At 42.7% G+C, this 17,629-nt stretch overlaps 1 protein-coding gene across 1 annotated transcript in view; it reads left to right on the top strand.

Annotated features, from left to right (window-relative positions):
- The window catches only part of WWTR1 (WW domain containing transcription regulator 1), a 50,313-nt gene continuing 32,691 nt past the window's right edge, over nucleotides 8-17,629 (top strand). Inside the window, exon 1 of the mRNA XM_021395739.1 lies at nucleotides 8-488. Within this exon, the coding sequence (XP_021251414.1) occupies nucleotides 103-488 (386 nt within the window). The 5' untranslated portion in view covers nucleotides 8-102. The remainder of the gene's footprint in view (nucleotides 489-17,629) is intronic.

Below are 17,629 nucleotides of genomic sequence, written 5' to 3' on the forward strand. Positions count from 1 at the left end.
CGTGCCTCCGGGACCGCCCGGCGCTCCGCAGGGCGCGTCCTCCACGCAGCGGGGCCGGCCCCGGCCATCGCCCGCCCGCCGTCGGGGCTGACGGGGGGGAAGATGAACCCCGCGGCCCCGCCGCCGGGGCAGCAGGTGATCCACGTCACGCAGGACCTGGACACGGAGCTCGAGGCGCTCTTCAACGCGGTCATGAACCCCAGGCCTAGCTCCTGGCGGAAGAAAATCCTGCCCGAGTCCTTCTTCAAGGAGCCCGACTCGGGCTCGCACTCGCGGCAGTCCAGCACGGACTCGGGCGGCCCCCCGCCGCGGCCCGCCGCCGCGCAGCACGTCCGCTCGCACTCCTCGCCCGCTTCGCTCGTGGGCTCGGCCGCCGTGCCGCAGCACGGGCACCTCCGGCAGCGCTCCTACGACGTGACTGACGAGCTGCCGCTGCCGCCCGGCTGGGAGATGGCGCTCACGCACACGGGACAGCGCTACTTCCTCAAGTGAGCGAGCGCGGCGCCGGGCGAGGGCCGCTCCCGGGGCGGGCGAGGGGCGGGCGCGGGCGGCGGGGGCCGAGGTGGGCGCGCTTGGAGGGAGAGGCCCGGGGCGGCGGTGGGAAGGGGCAGAGAGGGGAGTGGGCGGAAGAGTCCATTGCGCGCCCGTGCTGCTTCCCGGCTTCTCGTGCCGTCCCCCCGCACTGCTGTTTCGCGCCCGGGATCGGAACGCGAACGTTCGCGATCTGAGTTCGGCGTCGTGTTGCGAGGAGTTCCGCAGAGCGCGGGGTGTGCGGTCCCTGGGGCGCGGGGCTCCCCTGCTTTGGAGACGTGTTTGGACAAATGTGACAGGCAAACTGTTTGTCTGCTATGGCCGAAGTATCTTATTCATGATGTTTGGAATTTGGTTCAAAGTAGCTTAGTAGGCCTGGGAGTGGGCAGTAGTTGTAACATGTGCTAAGGCAACGGTGCCTTATTTCGGTGGGTTCTGTATCTGTGCTCCAGATTCATTGTAGATGAAGTGGCACTGTGTTAACCTGGCAGACACAGCTACGGAATGCTTAGGATCATAGAATGGTTTGAGTTGGAAGGGAACTCTGAAGGCTGTGGGGTCCAACTCCACTGCGATACAGGGGCACCCACAGCTCGATCAGGTGCTCAGAGCCCCATCCGGCCTGACCATGAGCTTCTGCAGGGATGGGGCACCCACTGCCTCTCTGGGCAACCTGTGCTAGTGCCTCACCACTCTCATTGCAAAAAAACCTTTTATATCCAGTCTAAATCTCCGCTCTTTTAGTTTGAAACCATTTCCCCATGTCCTGTCACAACAGAGCCTCCTAAAGAGTCTGTCCCGTTCTTTCTTACAAGGGGTAAGGGGGGGGCTGCTCTCAGATCTCCCTGGAGCCTTCTCCAGGCTGACCAGCCTCAGCTCTCAGACTGTCCTGGTAGGGAAAGTGTTCCACCCCTTGGATCACCCCTTGCCCTCCTCTGGATGCACTGCAACAGGTCCATCTCTCTCCTGTGCTGAGGACTCCACATCTGGATGCAGTACTCCAGGTGTTTTCTAATGGAATAAATGGTGGAGTTGGGCTGTGGGATTGCCCGCCCATGGTTATGAAGCATTCTCTGTCAGAACAGCCATGTATTGAGTTCATATGAGACTGCATGGCTGTGTGTATTCATCCATACCAAGCACATGAAAGGACTCGGGGGAAGGCAGGGAGTGTTTTCTTCTTGTAAAAGTAGCTAAATACATAATTTACATGATTCTATAATGATTTCTTTTCTTTGTGGCTCTGGAATCTCCAAAGAGCTCGCTCCTTGAATTCCTTTGTATGTTCTGGGTTCTTGCTTCTTGCCATGCTCAGACCAAAGAGTGGAAATACATTTCTTTCTGCCATTCCATATGTCGGTGTGTGTGGGTGCTCACAAGGGCCTGGATTTATGAGTCTTATTAATCTGGTTTATCACCTAACTGAGATTCTATTGCTGCAGTTTGCATGCATTTTTCTCAGTAGAGCAGGACAGAGGAAAGGAAGCTTACTGATAGGAGCACTGGAGCAGATTGTTCGTGAATAAATATTTTATATAAATTCTTGCTAGGGCTTGGCAAGCAAGTGTTCACACTCCAGCTAAAGATCACATAACATAATCTTTGTCTGCCATTTGGCTTTGACTGATATCAAAATGCGCTCACATGGTTTCACCTTCACCTGTCCCACATTTCTGACATAGATATGGAGTTTTCCAAAGTGCTGAGTTCTTGTTGGGTCAAAAAAAAATTGTGGGTCCTGTCTTAAAAAAAGGTTGTGGATAAAACCCCAAAGTGTCTTTCATATTTTTCCCAAACTGAATCAGCAGTAATACTCTGATTGACAACATCCTGTCTAATATAAAGTAAATTTTTCATTGTGCCTGTGGTTTGTTACCTAAGTTAGTCTATATGTTGTTTACCCGGTTTTATTTCTCCAGTGAGCACTTTCCTCATTTCCATAAAAATTAATTGGAAAATTTTTCTTTTAGAACTCAGTGCTTCTGGAAGTAATACCTAACTATAAATTGATCCTGTTTGAACCACAATATTTCGCCAGATATGTAATTCTTTTAGGTGAAAATAGCATTTTTTGCAGAAATTTAAATTTGTTTATGGAAAGTCGCATTTAAAACTATGCAATAATATGTAGGATTCTAGTCAGATGATACAATTAAAAATCCTATTTGGTCAAACCAAGCACACTAGGTTACATTTACCTTGGACGGTAAATTCAAGGGCTGTCTGTCAAAAAATTGCCATTTCTTTCCAGCATGATGATAAAGATTTGGTAATAGTCATTAGCAAAAGAAAATTGAGGAGAAAAGGAAGAGCACGTAGCCGGACTGGGTCCTGTTAAAGCCTCTATGATCTGCCAAGCATGCATTTTCTTTTATTTAAACGTATTTTCAAGAACTGTTGGGTGAAAGTTGCAATGGGCCTCTCAGTTAGCAATGATCTTGGTTAGCACTGCTGACCAGGAACCAGCTACGGCTTGCAGCAAGCACACTCGTGCATGTCAGTTCCTGCAGAAGTTTTCTGGCTGGGGCTTGAAGAAACATAAGTAGCCTGGGGACCACTCCACCCTGTAATTAAATACCAAACCACAGAAGTGGGGGATGGAAAACAGAGTAATAAACACACACTCACAGCAGTGTTATCTAAAGCATTTTTCCCTGTGTGCATGTGGGGAAAAAAATTTAAGTATGATTTATTTCTGATAAAAAGGATTTCTGGAAAGAAAGGCCAACTGCCTTGTGTAGCTCTTGTGTTGGTAAGTGGGAATATCTGTTGCCTATCGATCCACATGCAGGGCTGTGTACACATATTCAGTGAAAAGAATTTTTCAAGTAGTATTTTCTACAGTTTGTTTTTAGGCAGTACAACCTCATATTTGAAATGAAGATGAAGCTTTTCATGTTTTCTCAGTGTGTGTAGAGTGCTTTGTGATCAGAGAGTGATTTCATTCCAGAAGGTAAATAGAGTACAGTGCTTACCCTGAACAGATTTGTGAAACTTGTTGCCACTTTTATTTTTCATGTGGTTTGTTGTTTTTTTTTTTTAAATGGTGCAGTGAACGTTGGCCATACCGGGACATATTTGCCAATAAAAGCCTGGTCAAGGGGATAGAAGGCTAATTGCTTTCCGTATGTGATCTCCTTGTAATGCTTGAACTTTTCCTCCTGGTTTCTGTTGCTTGAAAAGCTTTCCTTAACGCATGGACAGTTTTATGTTACTGAGCAGGTCCAGCAGAACACTGAGACAAAAAAAAATAATACAAATGCTATGAAAATACTTTTTTTTTTTCCTGCAATCAACAAAACTAAGAATATTAAAACAGATAAAAGTGCACAACTGATTTCCAAATACGACCTTTCCTTGAGGGCAGTTTGTGTTAGTTCTGCAGGAGCTGCAATGTTTAATGCCGCGCTGCTCTGGGTGCTGTGCAGGGCTCGGGGCAGAGGCGCCTTTCTGCCTCGGGAATGCCGTCGTACAGCTGGAAGTGGGAGAGGAGAAGGGCAGAGCACAGGGCAACTCTGTAGAGTTCTGGTTGAAGTGTGGAAAAATGTGACACTTTCGTCTAGTTGTACAGATGACGCTTTTCCAGTGTTGGTCCTCATTTAGAACCAGACACTGATGGGCATGTTGCTCGTTTTAAAAGGTGGGGCTCACGAGTGTATCTTCTCTTGATCCTTGTAGAAAAATGGTGCCAAGCGAGAGGCCATACATACTTGCTGCTTTTGGTGTGATACGTTAGAGAGAGGCACTTAGAAAAGAATAGAGCTTTTGGAGCATTTCACGCACGCTTTAGGGGTTTGTGTTTTCCCCTTGTACCCACTGGCTGATCAGGTGTGACTTAGCGGTCCCTTTATGCTCACTTTCTCCCCTCGGCTGTGTTCTTTTGTTAAAAAGAAGTTATGCTGTGCAAGACTGTTTTGAGGTGCAGTACTGCAAGTGATGTCTGTCTGAAATTGGTGCACCTACCAACTTATTTTAAAAGAGTTCTAAACATGTAGGAAAGCTGTGATACAGTATTGAAGTTTGCTGCATCGAAATTCAGATATAGCTCACCTTTGTACTTCATATTAGAGATGCTTTGGGAGGTGTAAGTTCTGGGAGGTACGCACCAAAACTAAATTTGCAAGCTGTGGTTGATAGCGTTAGAGTGCTATCTGACTGCTCTATTAACTGGTCAAATTCTGTTTTACTGATGTTGTTACAAAGCCAGAGAACTTCCTTAACTTCTGTGTGGCTGAGAATTGCGTTTTATCTCCCTGCGTATATGGAGCCAACATGATGTGCAGAGTAATTTTGACCTCTCAGCGTTGAGGCTAGGCCAGACCTTGCTCTTGGCAAAGATCGAGTAGTTGGCTTTGTCTAGGGGAGCTCTAATACCATCAAATAGGTGATCAGAAAATCTCCTAAGGATCTGAAAGCTACCTTTTTCCTCTGAATTTGGTAGTAGGAATGGCTGCAGAGTTTCCAAAGAAAGTGAATAATTATTCATTTTCTAATCCAAGATAATGTCTTTTCCTGATCAATAGTTTATTTTCTCAAAATCTAAAACAATGTCAGCCGTGATGCTTAATAAAATTCAGTGGTTAATATGATGCTTAAAATGGGGTGTTTAATAAAGGGATAGTGGAAGCGGCTCTGGAATAAAATTACTTTGAGGACGTGTTCAGTTTGCAGGAAGTGATGCAGTTCCTGGATTTTCTGTGTTAGGATATGAGCTACGTTTTTACTGACCAGTGTCAGTGAAGAAAACTCAGTGCAGGACTATGTTGACACTAGAAGTGTTGCCAAGAAGAGTTTCCTCTGAAGAAATACATAAGAAGCTTGTTGTGAAGGTTTGTCTAAACACAGAAGTTGTGTTAAATCTAGGTATATGCACTCCTAAGTGATCTAGGAAATCAAGGAAAACCCTTCTGTAAACAATATTTTGTTGATATAAAAGTAGGTATATTGGACTGATGTATATTGTTAAGCTAGTAATTGAATAATTACTGTGCATGCAGAGAAGTGCACTGGTTTAGTGAAATTTGCCTTAAACCCACTCTTTAGTCTTTTTTTTAATCCTGAAGAATTAAAGATTGTTCAGGAGTATTTGTTCATTAATGGATGATAATAATCACACATCCATTTCATAATATGAGCTTAAAGTACAATTGCTGTGTGCATAAATCAACCAGAAAAGAATATCAATTAACATATTTTAGAAAGATATGTATGGAATAGACAGAGGTGCTAATGCTATCATGAAAATGTTTTTCTGGAAACATCTAAAGGAGAGTTGGTTTTATGGCTGGTTTGGATTGCTCCAAGTAGGAATGACCAGTTGTTTTTATGGTTTTTGTGAGCTGTAGGTGGTCTGCCCTGGTCATCACAGAATCATAGAATCACAGAACGGCTTTGGTTAGAAGGGACCCCAAGGATCATCAAGCTCCAACCCCCCTTCCACAGGCAGAGCCACCAACCTCCAGATCTGGTACTAGACCAGGCTGCCCAGGGCCCCATCCAACCTGGCCTTGAACACCTCCAGGGACGGGGCATTCACAGCCCCTCTGGGCAGCCTGTTCCAGCACCTCACCACTCTCTCTGTGAAGAACTTTCCCCGACATCTAATCTAAAACTTTCCTCCTTGAGCTTAAAACCTTTCCCCCTTGCCCTATCACTATCTACTGGAGTAAAGTGTTGATTCCCCTCCTGTTTATAATCCCCTTTTAAATGCTGGAAGGCTGCAGTGAGGTCTTCCCGCAGCCTTCTCTTCTCCAGGCTGAACAACTGCTCCATTTGTAAATAGGGAACAGGATGCAGAGCCATCTGCTTCTTAACCTGATGGACCACATCCACACTGAGAGGCTTTGCTGTGCAGAGCCTGCCCAGTCCCTTCAGCCTTCACTGCTCCCTCTCAAATCTCAGTGGATCCAGTGGTGAGGCTTTGGCTTGCTTCCTATTTGGGTGCTTTGGATGAAGGTGAAAACCTGTTTATTTCACTTTCTCCACTTGGTTTTACCCATACTTCCTTCTCTTTATTTACGTAGATTCTCACAGGACAAGAGCTCCTCTGTGACAGAGCATGTTTCATGCCCTGGGGCCTAGCGTGACTAGCAGATACAGATTATATGGAAGCAATTAAATCTGTAGGAAATGTAATGTGGGCTGAATTTCATCACACAGACTCGTGGCATTTCCCCCCTCATATTAGAAGGAGGGAGGGAGAGAAGTGGGTGCAGTGTGGGGGTAGGAGTGGATTGTGTTGCATTTGGTTGAGTCAGAATCCAGGCGCGGTGTTAATGCTAGTGCCTGCGACTGCTGCATGAACTCTGGTAATATAAAACTTAGGGACATCGCGCTGTACTGCAGCATCCTCCGTTCCCTACCCTGTGAGCATCCTCTGGGCAGATGTGACCAAAGCTATTGCAAGGAGACAGAGTCGTGCTTGTTAAAGAGCTGGACAGAATGTGTTGTGTTAGAACTGCAGTAATTGTGTGGTGTTACTTCAAGGTGCTGCAGCAGAAGCGGAGCTGTGGAAGGGGAGAAGGCTGCCTGCATTTCCCAGGCTGCACTGGCAGTCACTGCGCAGCATGGCAGGAGAGCCACAGTCTGGGAGCAGTGCTGCTCTGCCCAGAGCTACACAGCACCTGCGGCACTCTCTGCATCAGACAGAATGCTCTCTTTTCACTGGGTTTCAGTCTGTTTCCAATCCTTTTTGGGTGCAGTGTTCTGACAGCCCTTCATGTCTATGCGTAGAAGGTCACCTCCGTGGAACATCTCAGTTTTTCCTTACACCACAAGTAATCCTTTTTCCACCTGTGATCAACTTTTCCAGTCTTTCACTGTTGATGTTTTTATTAAATGCTCCATATTCCTCTTTTTCAATGCTTGACTGTCGAGCAGTGGTGTAAGCATCGCAAAATGAAGTAAGTCTCCTATCGATAAACTCTTCAATCTCTTTAAGGTTGTATTAACATTTACCTTGTTTCTGAAATTGAGAATTGTATCTGATCCATGAAATTGCTGTTTATGTGAGATTTTCAAAGGCCATGGTCAGGCTTCAATTTAATCTGTGTGTTTTGTTTAAAAGAAGCTCTCAGAACCTGACTGGTTTCCTCAGGTCTGGCCCAGCAGCCCAGTCCTGCATCGTGGGGCTGGGCCTTGTCAGGCTGCGGGGTGCTCCGTGCCTTCACCCGCAGTGCTGCTGCCAGAGAAGCGTGTTGGTCTGTTTTCTGGTGGTGTGTGTGAGGCTGTGGATTAGAGATCAAGGCACTGACGCATGGCTCAGAAGTACCTATAGTGAGATTGATAATGCCAGGCGTGCATTGAAACTGAGAGCATACAGGAATAAACACTGAATTTTACTCCATGGATGTTGTTTCTTATAGTGTAAGCTTGTTGCCACACCAAGCACATACAAAACCATGTTCTGGAGAGGGTGGCTCAGCCCTGGCCCACCAGTGGCAGCAGGATCCCAGGGTCCACAGACAGGACCACGGCTGATTCTCGGTACCCTCTGCAGGCTGCCTCTCAGGAACTGGTGAGCGTTTGTGCAAACCACATTCTACACGCAAGCATGTCTGGAAGTAGAACAAGATTTTTCATAGAATAGGCTTTACAGTTCTAAGAGGAAGGCAGTGTGCCTGACTGCAATTTATTAGGTTTACAGACCATGTTTTTAAAAGTCTTTCTCTTACCTGAAAAGTAATTTGGTGGATGTGGTTTTGATGCCTCTTTTTTTGAAAGGAGAAAGACTTTGGGTTGTCTGCTTAGCTGGACAGCTGGGACCAAAGCAGCCCCTCAGCTCAGCGTCTGCCCCTTGTGACTCCTGCTCTTGCCTGCAGCCAGCACACAGAGCAGTGCTGCCCCACAGATTCCTCAGCACAGGTTTTCCATCCGTCCATGAGCGCAGCCTGCGCTGTGTGGCCATCGCTGCACAGCTTCGTGGGGAATGTAGTGAAAGGTCAACATTTCTGAGCTTACCAGAGCAGAATTTAGTGTGGGAGTTCTTCACAAAAGGTTTTTCTATTTCACATTTTGTTTTGTCACTGTGTTTTCCTAATCACCTTTGACATTCTACTCATTCTACTGTATATATTCAAACAGCAGTGTAACTTCTTTTGCCTTCAGAGGTGAGGAATTTTTTGCAAATATATGTGGCTTAATTTCACAGGCACACGTCAAAAATGAGGATTTGATGTGATGTGAAGTTACTGTGAGAGCTGTGGATCAAAGGCTGATGCACTGGTTGGTGTATGTGGGTGCAGTGTGTGACTCCTGTGAGCCCCATGTGCGGAGCCATGGCTGCCAGAGCCCTTGTGCAGTTCTGGGGACAGTGGCCAGCCACGGGCTGGCTTCTCACAGAGCGCTGTCTCTCAGCCCTGATATCACTCAAATGTTAGATCATAATTTTAGAGAAAACACCTTTTTCTGAGAGGCGACAGGATTCTGCTTCTTCATTCTCGTTTTATATAGACATTTGGATTTAATCTGCTGCTGAAAGACATTATGATAGTGGAGAATCAATGAAATTATGCCACTGCAACAGAGTGGTCAGCATAAGGCTGGATAATGAAAGAGATTTTCTGATGACTTTATTTACATCTTCCTGAAAGCAGAGCAATAAAAGATGGGTGTTTAGGAGAAACTAAGGCATTGATGAAGATTCAGCACGGAGGGTAGTTAGTATGCTGCAAAATGTATCTAAAAGGTATCCTAGCAAAGCTAGGAAAGATTCTGTTTTTAGACGTGTGATGTTATCAGGATTAAAAAAAAAAAAAAAAAAAAAAGACCTTTTCCAGTCCTCCCAAACATGAAAGCAGAAAAATCCTCAATCAGTGTATGGGAACTGCTGAGTCATGGCCTGAACCACTGATTGAGCACCTGGAGGAAAGACCCAGTCAGCCCTGGGAGCACAGGTGAAGGCAATTCACCTGTGCAACCAGAAGGGGTGGAGCCTGGCTCCACCCCTCTTAGGCCTCATTGAAGGGCTGACTGCCCCTGAGGAAGGATCTCTTCCTGGAGATCCCTCCTTTGTGGGAGCCTTTCCCTGCGAGCCCAAGCTCTTCAATCTGGGTGAGTGCTCTATTTTCCTTCCACGTTTTTTGTAATGCTATTTCCATCGCGTTAGTCCTTCTTGCTACAATCAGTCATTGTATTCAAAAGAGGGGGGCACCATTCAGAAAAAAAATTCACCTATTTATGAAAATTTCTAGAGCTGCTGATTTTTGTACTGCTTTTGCTTCAATTATGTTCTGTTTGCATTTTTTCTTTTTTTTTTTTAATTTACTCTTAAGTCTACCCGCTCTGCTACTCGCCACAAAGTAGATAAAGAATATAAAAAGGTCAGTTTCAAAGTTATTCTGATGGCCTTGTGAAGGCCTCTGTAGGCAATTGTTGGTATAAGGGTTGTGGATGTGATCAGCAGTACGGGAGCTTCAACTGAAGGTCACCCAGCCAAAGTTCCAAACTTTTTTATAGCCTTGGGAACACCAGTTATTTTTTCCTTTCCTTTGGATTTTTATTTACATGTGTACAGGGAAAAATAAGTTTTCTGGGAAGTCTGAGACATCAAGCATCAGGTCATTTTTTTCAGTGTTGCACTTAGCTGTGCATAGTTCAACAAATATCTCATCTTTGAATTAATTCTTCACTTTGAGGTTAGGGTTTTGGTTTTGATTTTTTCCTAGAGATAATTTCAGCAGGTTTTCTTGTTGCATGGAAAGTCTTTTATGACTGTTTTATAATTCACTGGAAAAAAAGCAAGTTGATGTAATGGCAAGGCAGGAGCTTAGCTACTCTTGATAGTTTCTAAAAATGTTTTTATCACCTCTGCAATCTAAAATTTAAAAAAAAGGATAATGTGAGATTCAGTTTTCTGAATTCTGTGCATGAGCAACATACTCTGTGGGAAGATCACCTTGATTGTGAATAAAGAGTACTTGCAACATGCAAAACCGTCAGAAATTAATCTGACCAAGTGAGCTGAAGTCTCGGAAATCCGCCTTTGAGATAATGCAGGGATTTAGATCCAACTGAGGATCAGTGCCACATGTTGTACAGTCTTTGCAGATTCATTGCTTAGAATAATTCAGATACGTCTGATAGTTTGTTACTGCTGACACCCTGCTGGACCAGTGCTAGTTCAACAGCCTCAAGCATCTTCATACCAAGCTCTTAAATTGCTTCTAGTCTTTTGATTACAGAATACAAATTTTCTTCTAATAAATAAGTTTGGCTAGTTGGAGGCGATTTTTATTTTTGTTCTTAATGACTGTACTAGGAATGGTGGGAAAAAATAATTGAAGTTCTTGGGGCTGCAGGCAAAGAGCATATCACTGCAAAACTTCCACCTAATACAGGTGTGATGCTTATTCTGACTTTGTTGTCATGCATGTGAATGTTGCAGCTAGTCTTTTACAGCAGGGTTTTAGAGGCTATTGGAAGGAAAATGTTCTCTGTGAGTCAAATCCTCTGCCAGCCATTACAATTGCAATCAAAAAGTGAATTTTTACATAAATCACAGGTGCTTTTTTTCTAAAATGGGTGTTAACTGCTGAGAGATTAGAAGTTTACAAATGATTTATTCGATCCTGGTATTCCTCTGTCAGTGTAATTCCAGTGGGGATATGCAAGAGTCTTGACTTGCTGGACCTGAATAAATCCTGCAAACTCTTCCCTTTCACTGAATTCTCAAGAAAAGAAAACAGACTACAGAAACCTATGTGTTAAGAATGGTAATGCTGGCACCCCCTGACTTCCATGGTGTAAGCCATGGCTTTAGGGGCATATGTGTGCTGTTTGTTCCATGTCACCATTCAGTTACACCTAAAGAAAAATACTCTCTAATTCTAACTGTGTTTCAGCTGATAGTAGCTGAAATGAAAAGAGCAATGCAGGATGATTGTGCTTACCTCTCACCCAGGTAAGGATCTAAATACTTTCGTTACTGCAAATTATGAAAGTACCAACAAATGGTTACATTTTACCAGTTAAACTTTAAAATAGGACTGCTTTATTCCTCTCATTGGAGTGCCAGTAAAACATCACAAATCCCCATTAAGATGCCAGAGCTCCCTAGTTAAACTTTGAAAAGGCAGGTTTACTTTTGAGTAGAATGCATTTGATTGTAATACTACCACAGTGTCAGAATTGACAGCAGCTCCCTTCACCAAAATCTTATTTAAAATCCTGACCTCATTTTAAAATGCTCAAATTATGTACAGTGAGCACCAGCACAGAACTGTCACCCTTCCTCAGCTGAGGTCAGCTATCAGCTAGCAGACATTGTTTCTTTATTTTGGAATGGTTTTGTTTGGGCAAAGATTTGGTCTGTTAACCAGATCCTGTTTTTCATCTGTTTTTGATGGCAAATGGTTGCATTTCCCATCCATTTGCAAACAGTGACTGTCTGGCAGGATTTCCTGGATACACGGTAGTTTCAGATTTTAAAAGGCAAACTTTCTGAACTCCAGTGATTAATGTGGTTATTTGTATGGACTTCTCTTTCATGGGAGCCAATCAGCTCATCCTGTGGAAGGTAGAAATAAGAGCCCAGAACAATTCATCTGCTAGCTAATGACCTCTATCTTGAATCACAAAGAAAAAAATAATTGAAATGGGACAGCTCCTGACCTTTGTGTACTAAAATTTTCTGAAGAGCAGGAACCAATATTTTGGAAATCCACATCTTGTAAGAAACTCCCCCAAAGCTATTTACACCCTGATCCGTTTTTGTCTAGCGGAATGAGGTATTGAGGACCCGTGGATCAGGAGTTATGTGAGCTGAACCCAATGGATCATCGGAGCTGACTGTGAAAAGAACCATTTATATATTAAACTTTAAAGGACAAAATTAAACTTTACCTCCCTCCTTTTAATTTTAAAATTAATAAAAACATGTAAGTCTGCAAACGCTACAGGAAACACGACCATTTTTCATTTGTTCTTTTGAGTCCATTCACTAGAAGCAGTGTGATTTTTCCCAAACATGTATGTCAGGTAGGAGATGAACCCTTTGAAATTTTCCCATGTCCTGAGGGATCTTCTAAGTGGTTAAGTATGGAATCATAGAGAAGGTGTTGATGTTGATGACAGCCAGGCTTTTTTAATGGAAAGTTTCTTCGCATTCTGGAAGTGAGAGTGTTTCTTGATCATCAGGAGTCCTAATGGGTTTCTTTTTAATCTTAGACAGAAAAGAGTTATGCTACATTTTCCTTACTGCGCTTTAGTTGACTCTGGTTTCCTTTTTCTCACTGTTTGAGGACTTGTGAAGAGGGCAACATTTTGTTTTACCTTCTGGCTGTTAGCTGCTGTTTATGCTGAACAGTCTTCTTGCCCAACTCTCAGTAGTGGCAAAAGCGGTCCATTTAGAAGAAGTAAGATCAAGTCCTGACCCATGCAGTTTCATGAGCTTTTCAGTATTAGTTTGAATGAGGCAGATTTCTCCCCGTGAATTTATTTCAATTTAAGGAGGAAATGTCGGTGACGTCCTGATACCCCCTTTCTCTGCTCTTATTGTCCTGAGTTTAAATTTTTTAAGAATATGAATGAGATTTCAAGTTTTGGGTTTGTATGGTTATTTTTTGGGCAGTGGTGATATATGTGTGTGTTTGTTTTAAATGTGTATGGATCCTCTACCCCTCCAGCTGTGATCATCCCGAGGCTGCCACCTGTGTCCAGATAGCCATGGGCCAGCCCATTGCTCCGGGTGCAGCTGTTGGTGTAGGAGGGCAGAATCCTTAGATCTTGCAAAGACCCTTGGCAGTACAACTCTTCAATGTAACTGGATGTCCACATCTTTATGTACATGTTGCATGTTATACAAGAAATTTAAAAGCGTTACTTCAGTTTCAAAGACATAGATTTGAAAACAGTGCTTCTAATTCTACACCATACAATGCTTAAAGGAGAACAAGAACCGATGAACCAGTTTGTTAGATTCACAGCATGCAGCTCGGGTTCTGCCTAATCCCTCTAAGCAATTCCATAGTCCTTGTAAAAGCATCACTCCCAGGGTAATCAAAAGTTGCAACCTGGTAATGCAACTGTGAGCTGCCCTTTTCATCTATGTCTGCTTCTTTCAGTAAAGAAATTTGCACAAGTGTGATGTGTTACATCAGTGGCAACGTGATAAAACTTCAGTGCTCAGTGCTAACGAAGTTATCCCTTGATTTTTCAGTAACAAGAGAAAAAAATATTTTTGGACATACTGAGAGATTGAGAGAAGTTTGAAATATAAAATAATTCTAGCTATCACATAGCCACTATTGTTGTAGATAAAATTACTTAGCATTTATATTTATTATCTGAAAATTTATGTGAGTGGTTATGAAGACCATATATGAGTGAGGCTTGTTGCCTAAGCCTTATTTTTAACTACTTTTGTTATAAATGCCTTTGCCAAAGTAACTTTGGCAGACTAGTTATGATCTTGTTGACGAGGTGTGTGTATATATTGGTCCAAAAAATTAGAGATTTGAGGCTCTGGGGGAAAACCAACTGCTACCCTGACAGCAGAGAAAACGTATTTCAGGATCTAGTTTGGCTCTGCATGACTGTTGTGCTGTAACCTTTGGTGTTTGTGTTTAAAATATAAAGACTGCAGCCTGTGAAGTTCAGAGAGCAGAAGCTATTCTGCTCTCTGTTCAAAAATTCAAGGTTCATAAATGTGCTGATCTGAAAGCTGAGGTTGTGAGAATGATGTCTGAGCGAGGAGCTGCTGTACGCAGATACGTGTACATTGAACCGGAGTGCTCAGTTTCCAGTGAAGGCAAATCATCGTTTTGAGAAATGTATTCTTCGAGTCAGTATGTGCTGTTGTTTGGAAACTCTGACCAAGAAGAACTGGAAAAAGAAAGCTTGTCATGGGAAAAACTTAGGAGAACTGCTGTTCATTTGTGGAAAGAAATTCTGCAGACTGTGGTAAGACCAGTTTGTCCTTTTGTGAGATGCTGGTCCCTGCATGGTATCAAAAGCAAAGGCCGACAAGACTGCAGGTGTGCCTGCTCTGAGATTTGGAGTAGAAATTACTTTATTTCTGCAGCTAAAAACCTTTTGTAAAAGTGTGCTCAAAGGTATTGCAGTGATCTGAAGTGTTTGACAATTCTTCAAATTACAAAGAGAAAACAGTCCACCATGGTTAGTTTAAAAAGCAAAATATCGGAGTTCTATTGTGATTATAGGTATGATGATGGCACCAACCCCATTTATTTGATCAAATATACACTGGTGTTGGAAAAAAATCCATTTTTACACATGCAAAGTGTACATTGCTCGGGAGACACTAACGGTAATTTTCGAACAGACTCAGAAAGCAGAATGTGAAATAAAAGTTGAGGCAGCATACAACTCTCAGATCAAATTCTGCAGAGTCGTCCATTTCTCTGCCTCTGGATGATGCAGTGGGATGCAACCTTAGAGGAGAATTTTTCTTATGTTCAGTTTTGGCTTTGGATGTTTGTCGTCTTATTAATAATCTGTTCTTGCATGAAGAAATTTTTGATCCTTTATGAAGAGGAGTGTTCTTTGTTGTTGGTTCGCTTTGTTTTGGTTTTCACTAGAATGTAGAATATGTTAAAATATTATTGGTTTTCCTAGAAATGCCAGCTTGGTAGTAAAAGAATATTTATGAGATGAGCTGATTCCCCTTTCTTGTTACCAGAAGTATTGTATTTTGTTTAGGTACACCCTGATTGCTTGCAAATATGTTAACTTCTGTCAGGACTTTTCTGTTGGTGAAAAAAGAGTTGGAATCGCAACAAAAGATGGATACAGCCCTGTAGATCAAGTAGAGGACAATTACTTATTTCTCATTCTGCAGCCTATTTAACAACTTCAGTAACTTCATGAATCTAAAAATGTCACGTGTGTCTCTCAAGGGAGTATTTTGTTTCAGATTACTATTTATTTCCCCAAATAAAGTAAATGTGCTTTTTAATGGGATCATTAATACGCATCTTTAAATGCAGACATCGGTCAAGCAAGCAAATGCGTTGACAACATTCTGTATTGCATACAACATTGTAATGGGATTGTTTAATGTATATAATAGATTCATTCAGTGCCCTTTTTTCTTTTTTCTCAAGAATTGGGATTTCATCCAAATTCTAAAGGTTAAGTTGTCAATAGAACTCAAAGGATGTTTTGTTTCCATTTGTATAACTAGTTTAATGTTTTTTAAGTCTGCGGCATATGCTAACAATAGGATCAGTCAGTTATGGGGAAGCTTAGTAGGACATTCTTAAGGTTCTCTTCAAGGTAGCAAGTAATGTTGAAAGTAATTCAGGAAAAGAGTAACTATTTTCACTGAAGAAGTTATTTTAATGAGTACTTAGCATAGGATAGTAAGTATTCAAATACTTACGTAGTGTTCCAGCTTCAAGATTAGAAATTACTATGAACATGCAATAGGAAAACAAAATTGTCAGTGCGATCAGTTTAATAATTATATTGTGTCTGCTTGTTAAAGCTTCATGAAATTTTCATGAAACATTATCACTGATAAAGCAAGCGATGTGAATCCTATTAGATAAATCTGCAAGTTGAAGTACTGTAGGCAGTTGCTTGGGCCTACTTCAGGAATGAGTTAAACTGTTGAATGCTGGTTATTTATTTCTGCGCTTCCAGAGGTGAAGTGATTGAGAGATACTGTTTTTATGTGCATTTGTGTTCTAGTGATGTCATGAAAGAAAATCTTTTTTGTTCCAACTGCTGAAATGAAGTGAGCAGTAAAAGCGAAATCATTTACTCACACCTTTAAGCTCTTCAGTCTAATAGGTGCTTTCTCCTCACATGCGTATGCTTGCATATTGTCTTTTACAAACTATTATTATTTTGGTTATGATTAGAGCCACCTTTTTTCCTGCTTTCCTGATTAGTGGTGAATAATGCCAGCATATAATTACGTGCTGAAGGTAGGAAACAATGCTTAGCAGCTGCTCTGGCTGCTGCAGTGCCTACTGCCAGCTGCTTGAAGGCCTTCAGCAGAGGCTGCTGTGGGTGCTTTGCTGCAGCCCAAGCATGGGCTGCCAACACTGGCTCACTCTGACATGCCATAGGCATAAGCAGGATCTCTTACGTGGAAGGGAGAGGAGTTGTAGAGGATCTTTGTAGTAAAAACCTAAAATAGCATGTGATTGATGGTTTGGTGTTTTTTTTGTTGTATAAAACAGAAGTATCATGGTTGATTTTCATTTGTCTTTCCAACTGTGCCATCCCCTTCCAGATATCACTAGACCACAGCTGCATTTGAAATAGACTGAACATAACCCACTCGTTTCCCAGTTCAGGCTGTTCTGGCTGCAGGGTGCTGCTGAAAGGAGTCGTCTGGCCCTGCCTCATATTCCCTACTACGTATTTCCAAGCCTTTGTCTCTATTTTATTTTGACTAACAGTCGTGGGACTCCAGGATCTGTCAGATCAACCTTTGCATCGAGCTGAAAAATAATTAGCAGGGTTTGTTTCCAGGCTCAGCACATTAACAGAAGAGTTCATTTGCTTGACCTTGCCACGTTTGGTCATTAGGCCTGAGGCAAAGGGAGGGTGGTACCTGCTCGTTTATTTATTTGTTTATAATCCAATCTCATGGGGTTGAATTGTGACCTTAAGATGCCTCATAGGTTTTTTTTGCCATTTAAAACCAGATTTTAAGTCTGTTTTTTTATTAGTGACAGCCCAGGTGTCTTGTGTCTGCCCCAGAGGCTTGGAAACATCAGGGAATGTCAATATGTGAGTTAGATCAGCTGTGTTATGAAGCAGGGAACAACACACTGTGATAGTCTTAATTTCTTACTTCAAAGTATTGTCTCATGAAAGGAGAATCCTACGCATTTATCCCTTGCAAGCTCTGTGCTTTATGCCTGCAGTGTGCCACGCTGTGTCTGTGCTGGGCCTGTTGACACACCGACTCATCCTGCCCAGGTTCTTGTGAAGGATTTGCCAGCTCTGCGTTTTTAACAGGAACTCATTATTTCTCAATTATCTTCTTACTGGGGATGGGTCCCATCCAAAAATGTATGTTCCATTTTTTTTTCCCATTTGTATGTATGAGGAAAAAGGAAATAGCATTGTTCTTCAAATACCTGGGGCAGAACAAGACCTATCAACATCTTTATGTCTTCTT

The sequence above is a fragment of the Numida meleagris genome, chromosome 4 (genome assembly GCF_002078875.1).
Source record: "Numida meleagris isolate 19003 breed g44 Domestic line chromosome 4, NumMel1.0, whole genome shotgun sequence".
In the NCBI taxonomy this organism is placed as follows: domain Eukaryota; kingdom Metazoa; phylum Chordata; class Aves; order Galliformes; family Numididae; genus Numida; species Numida meleagris.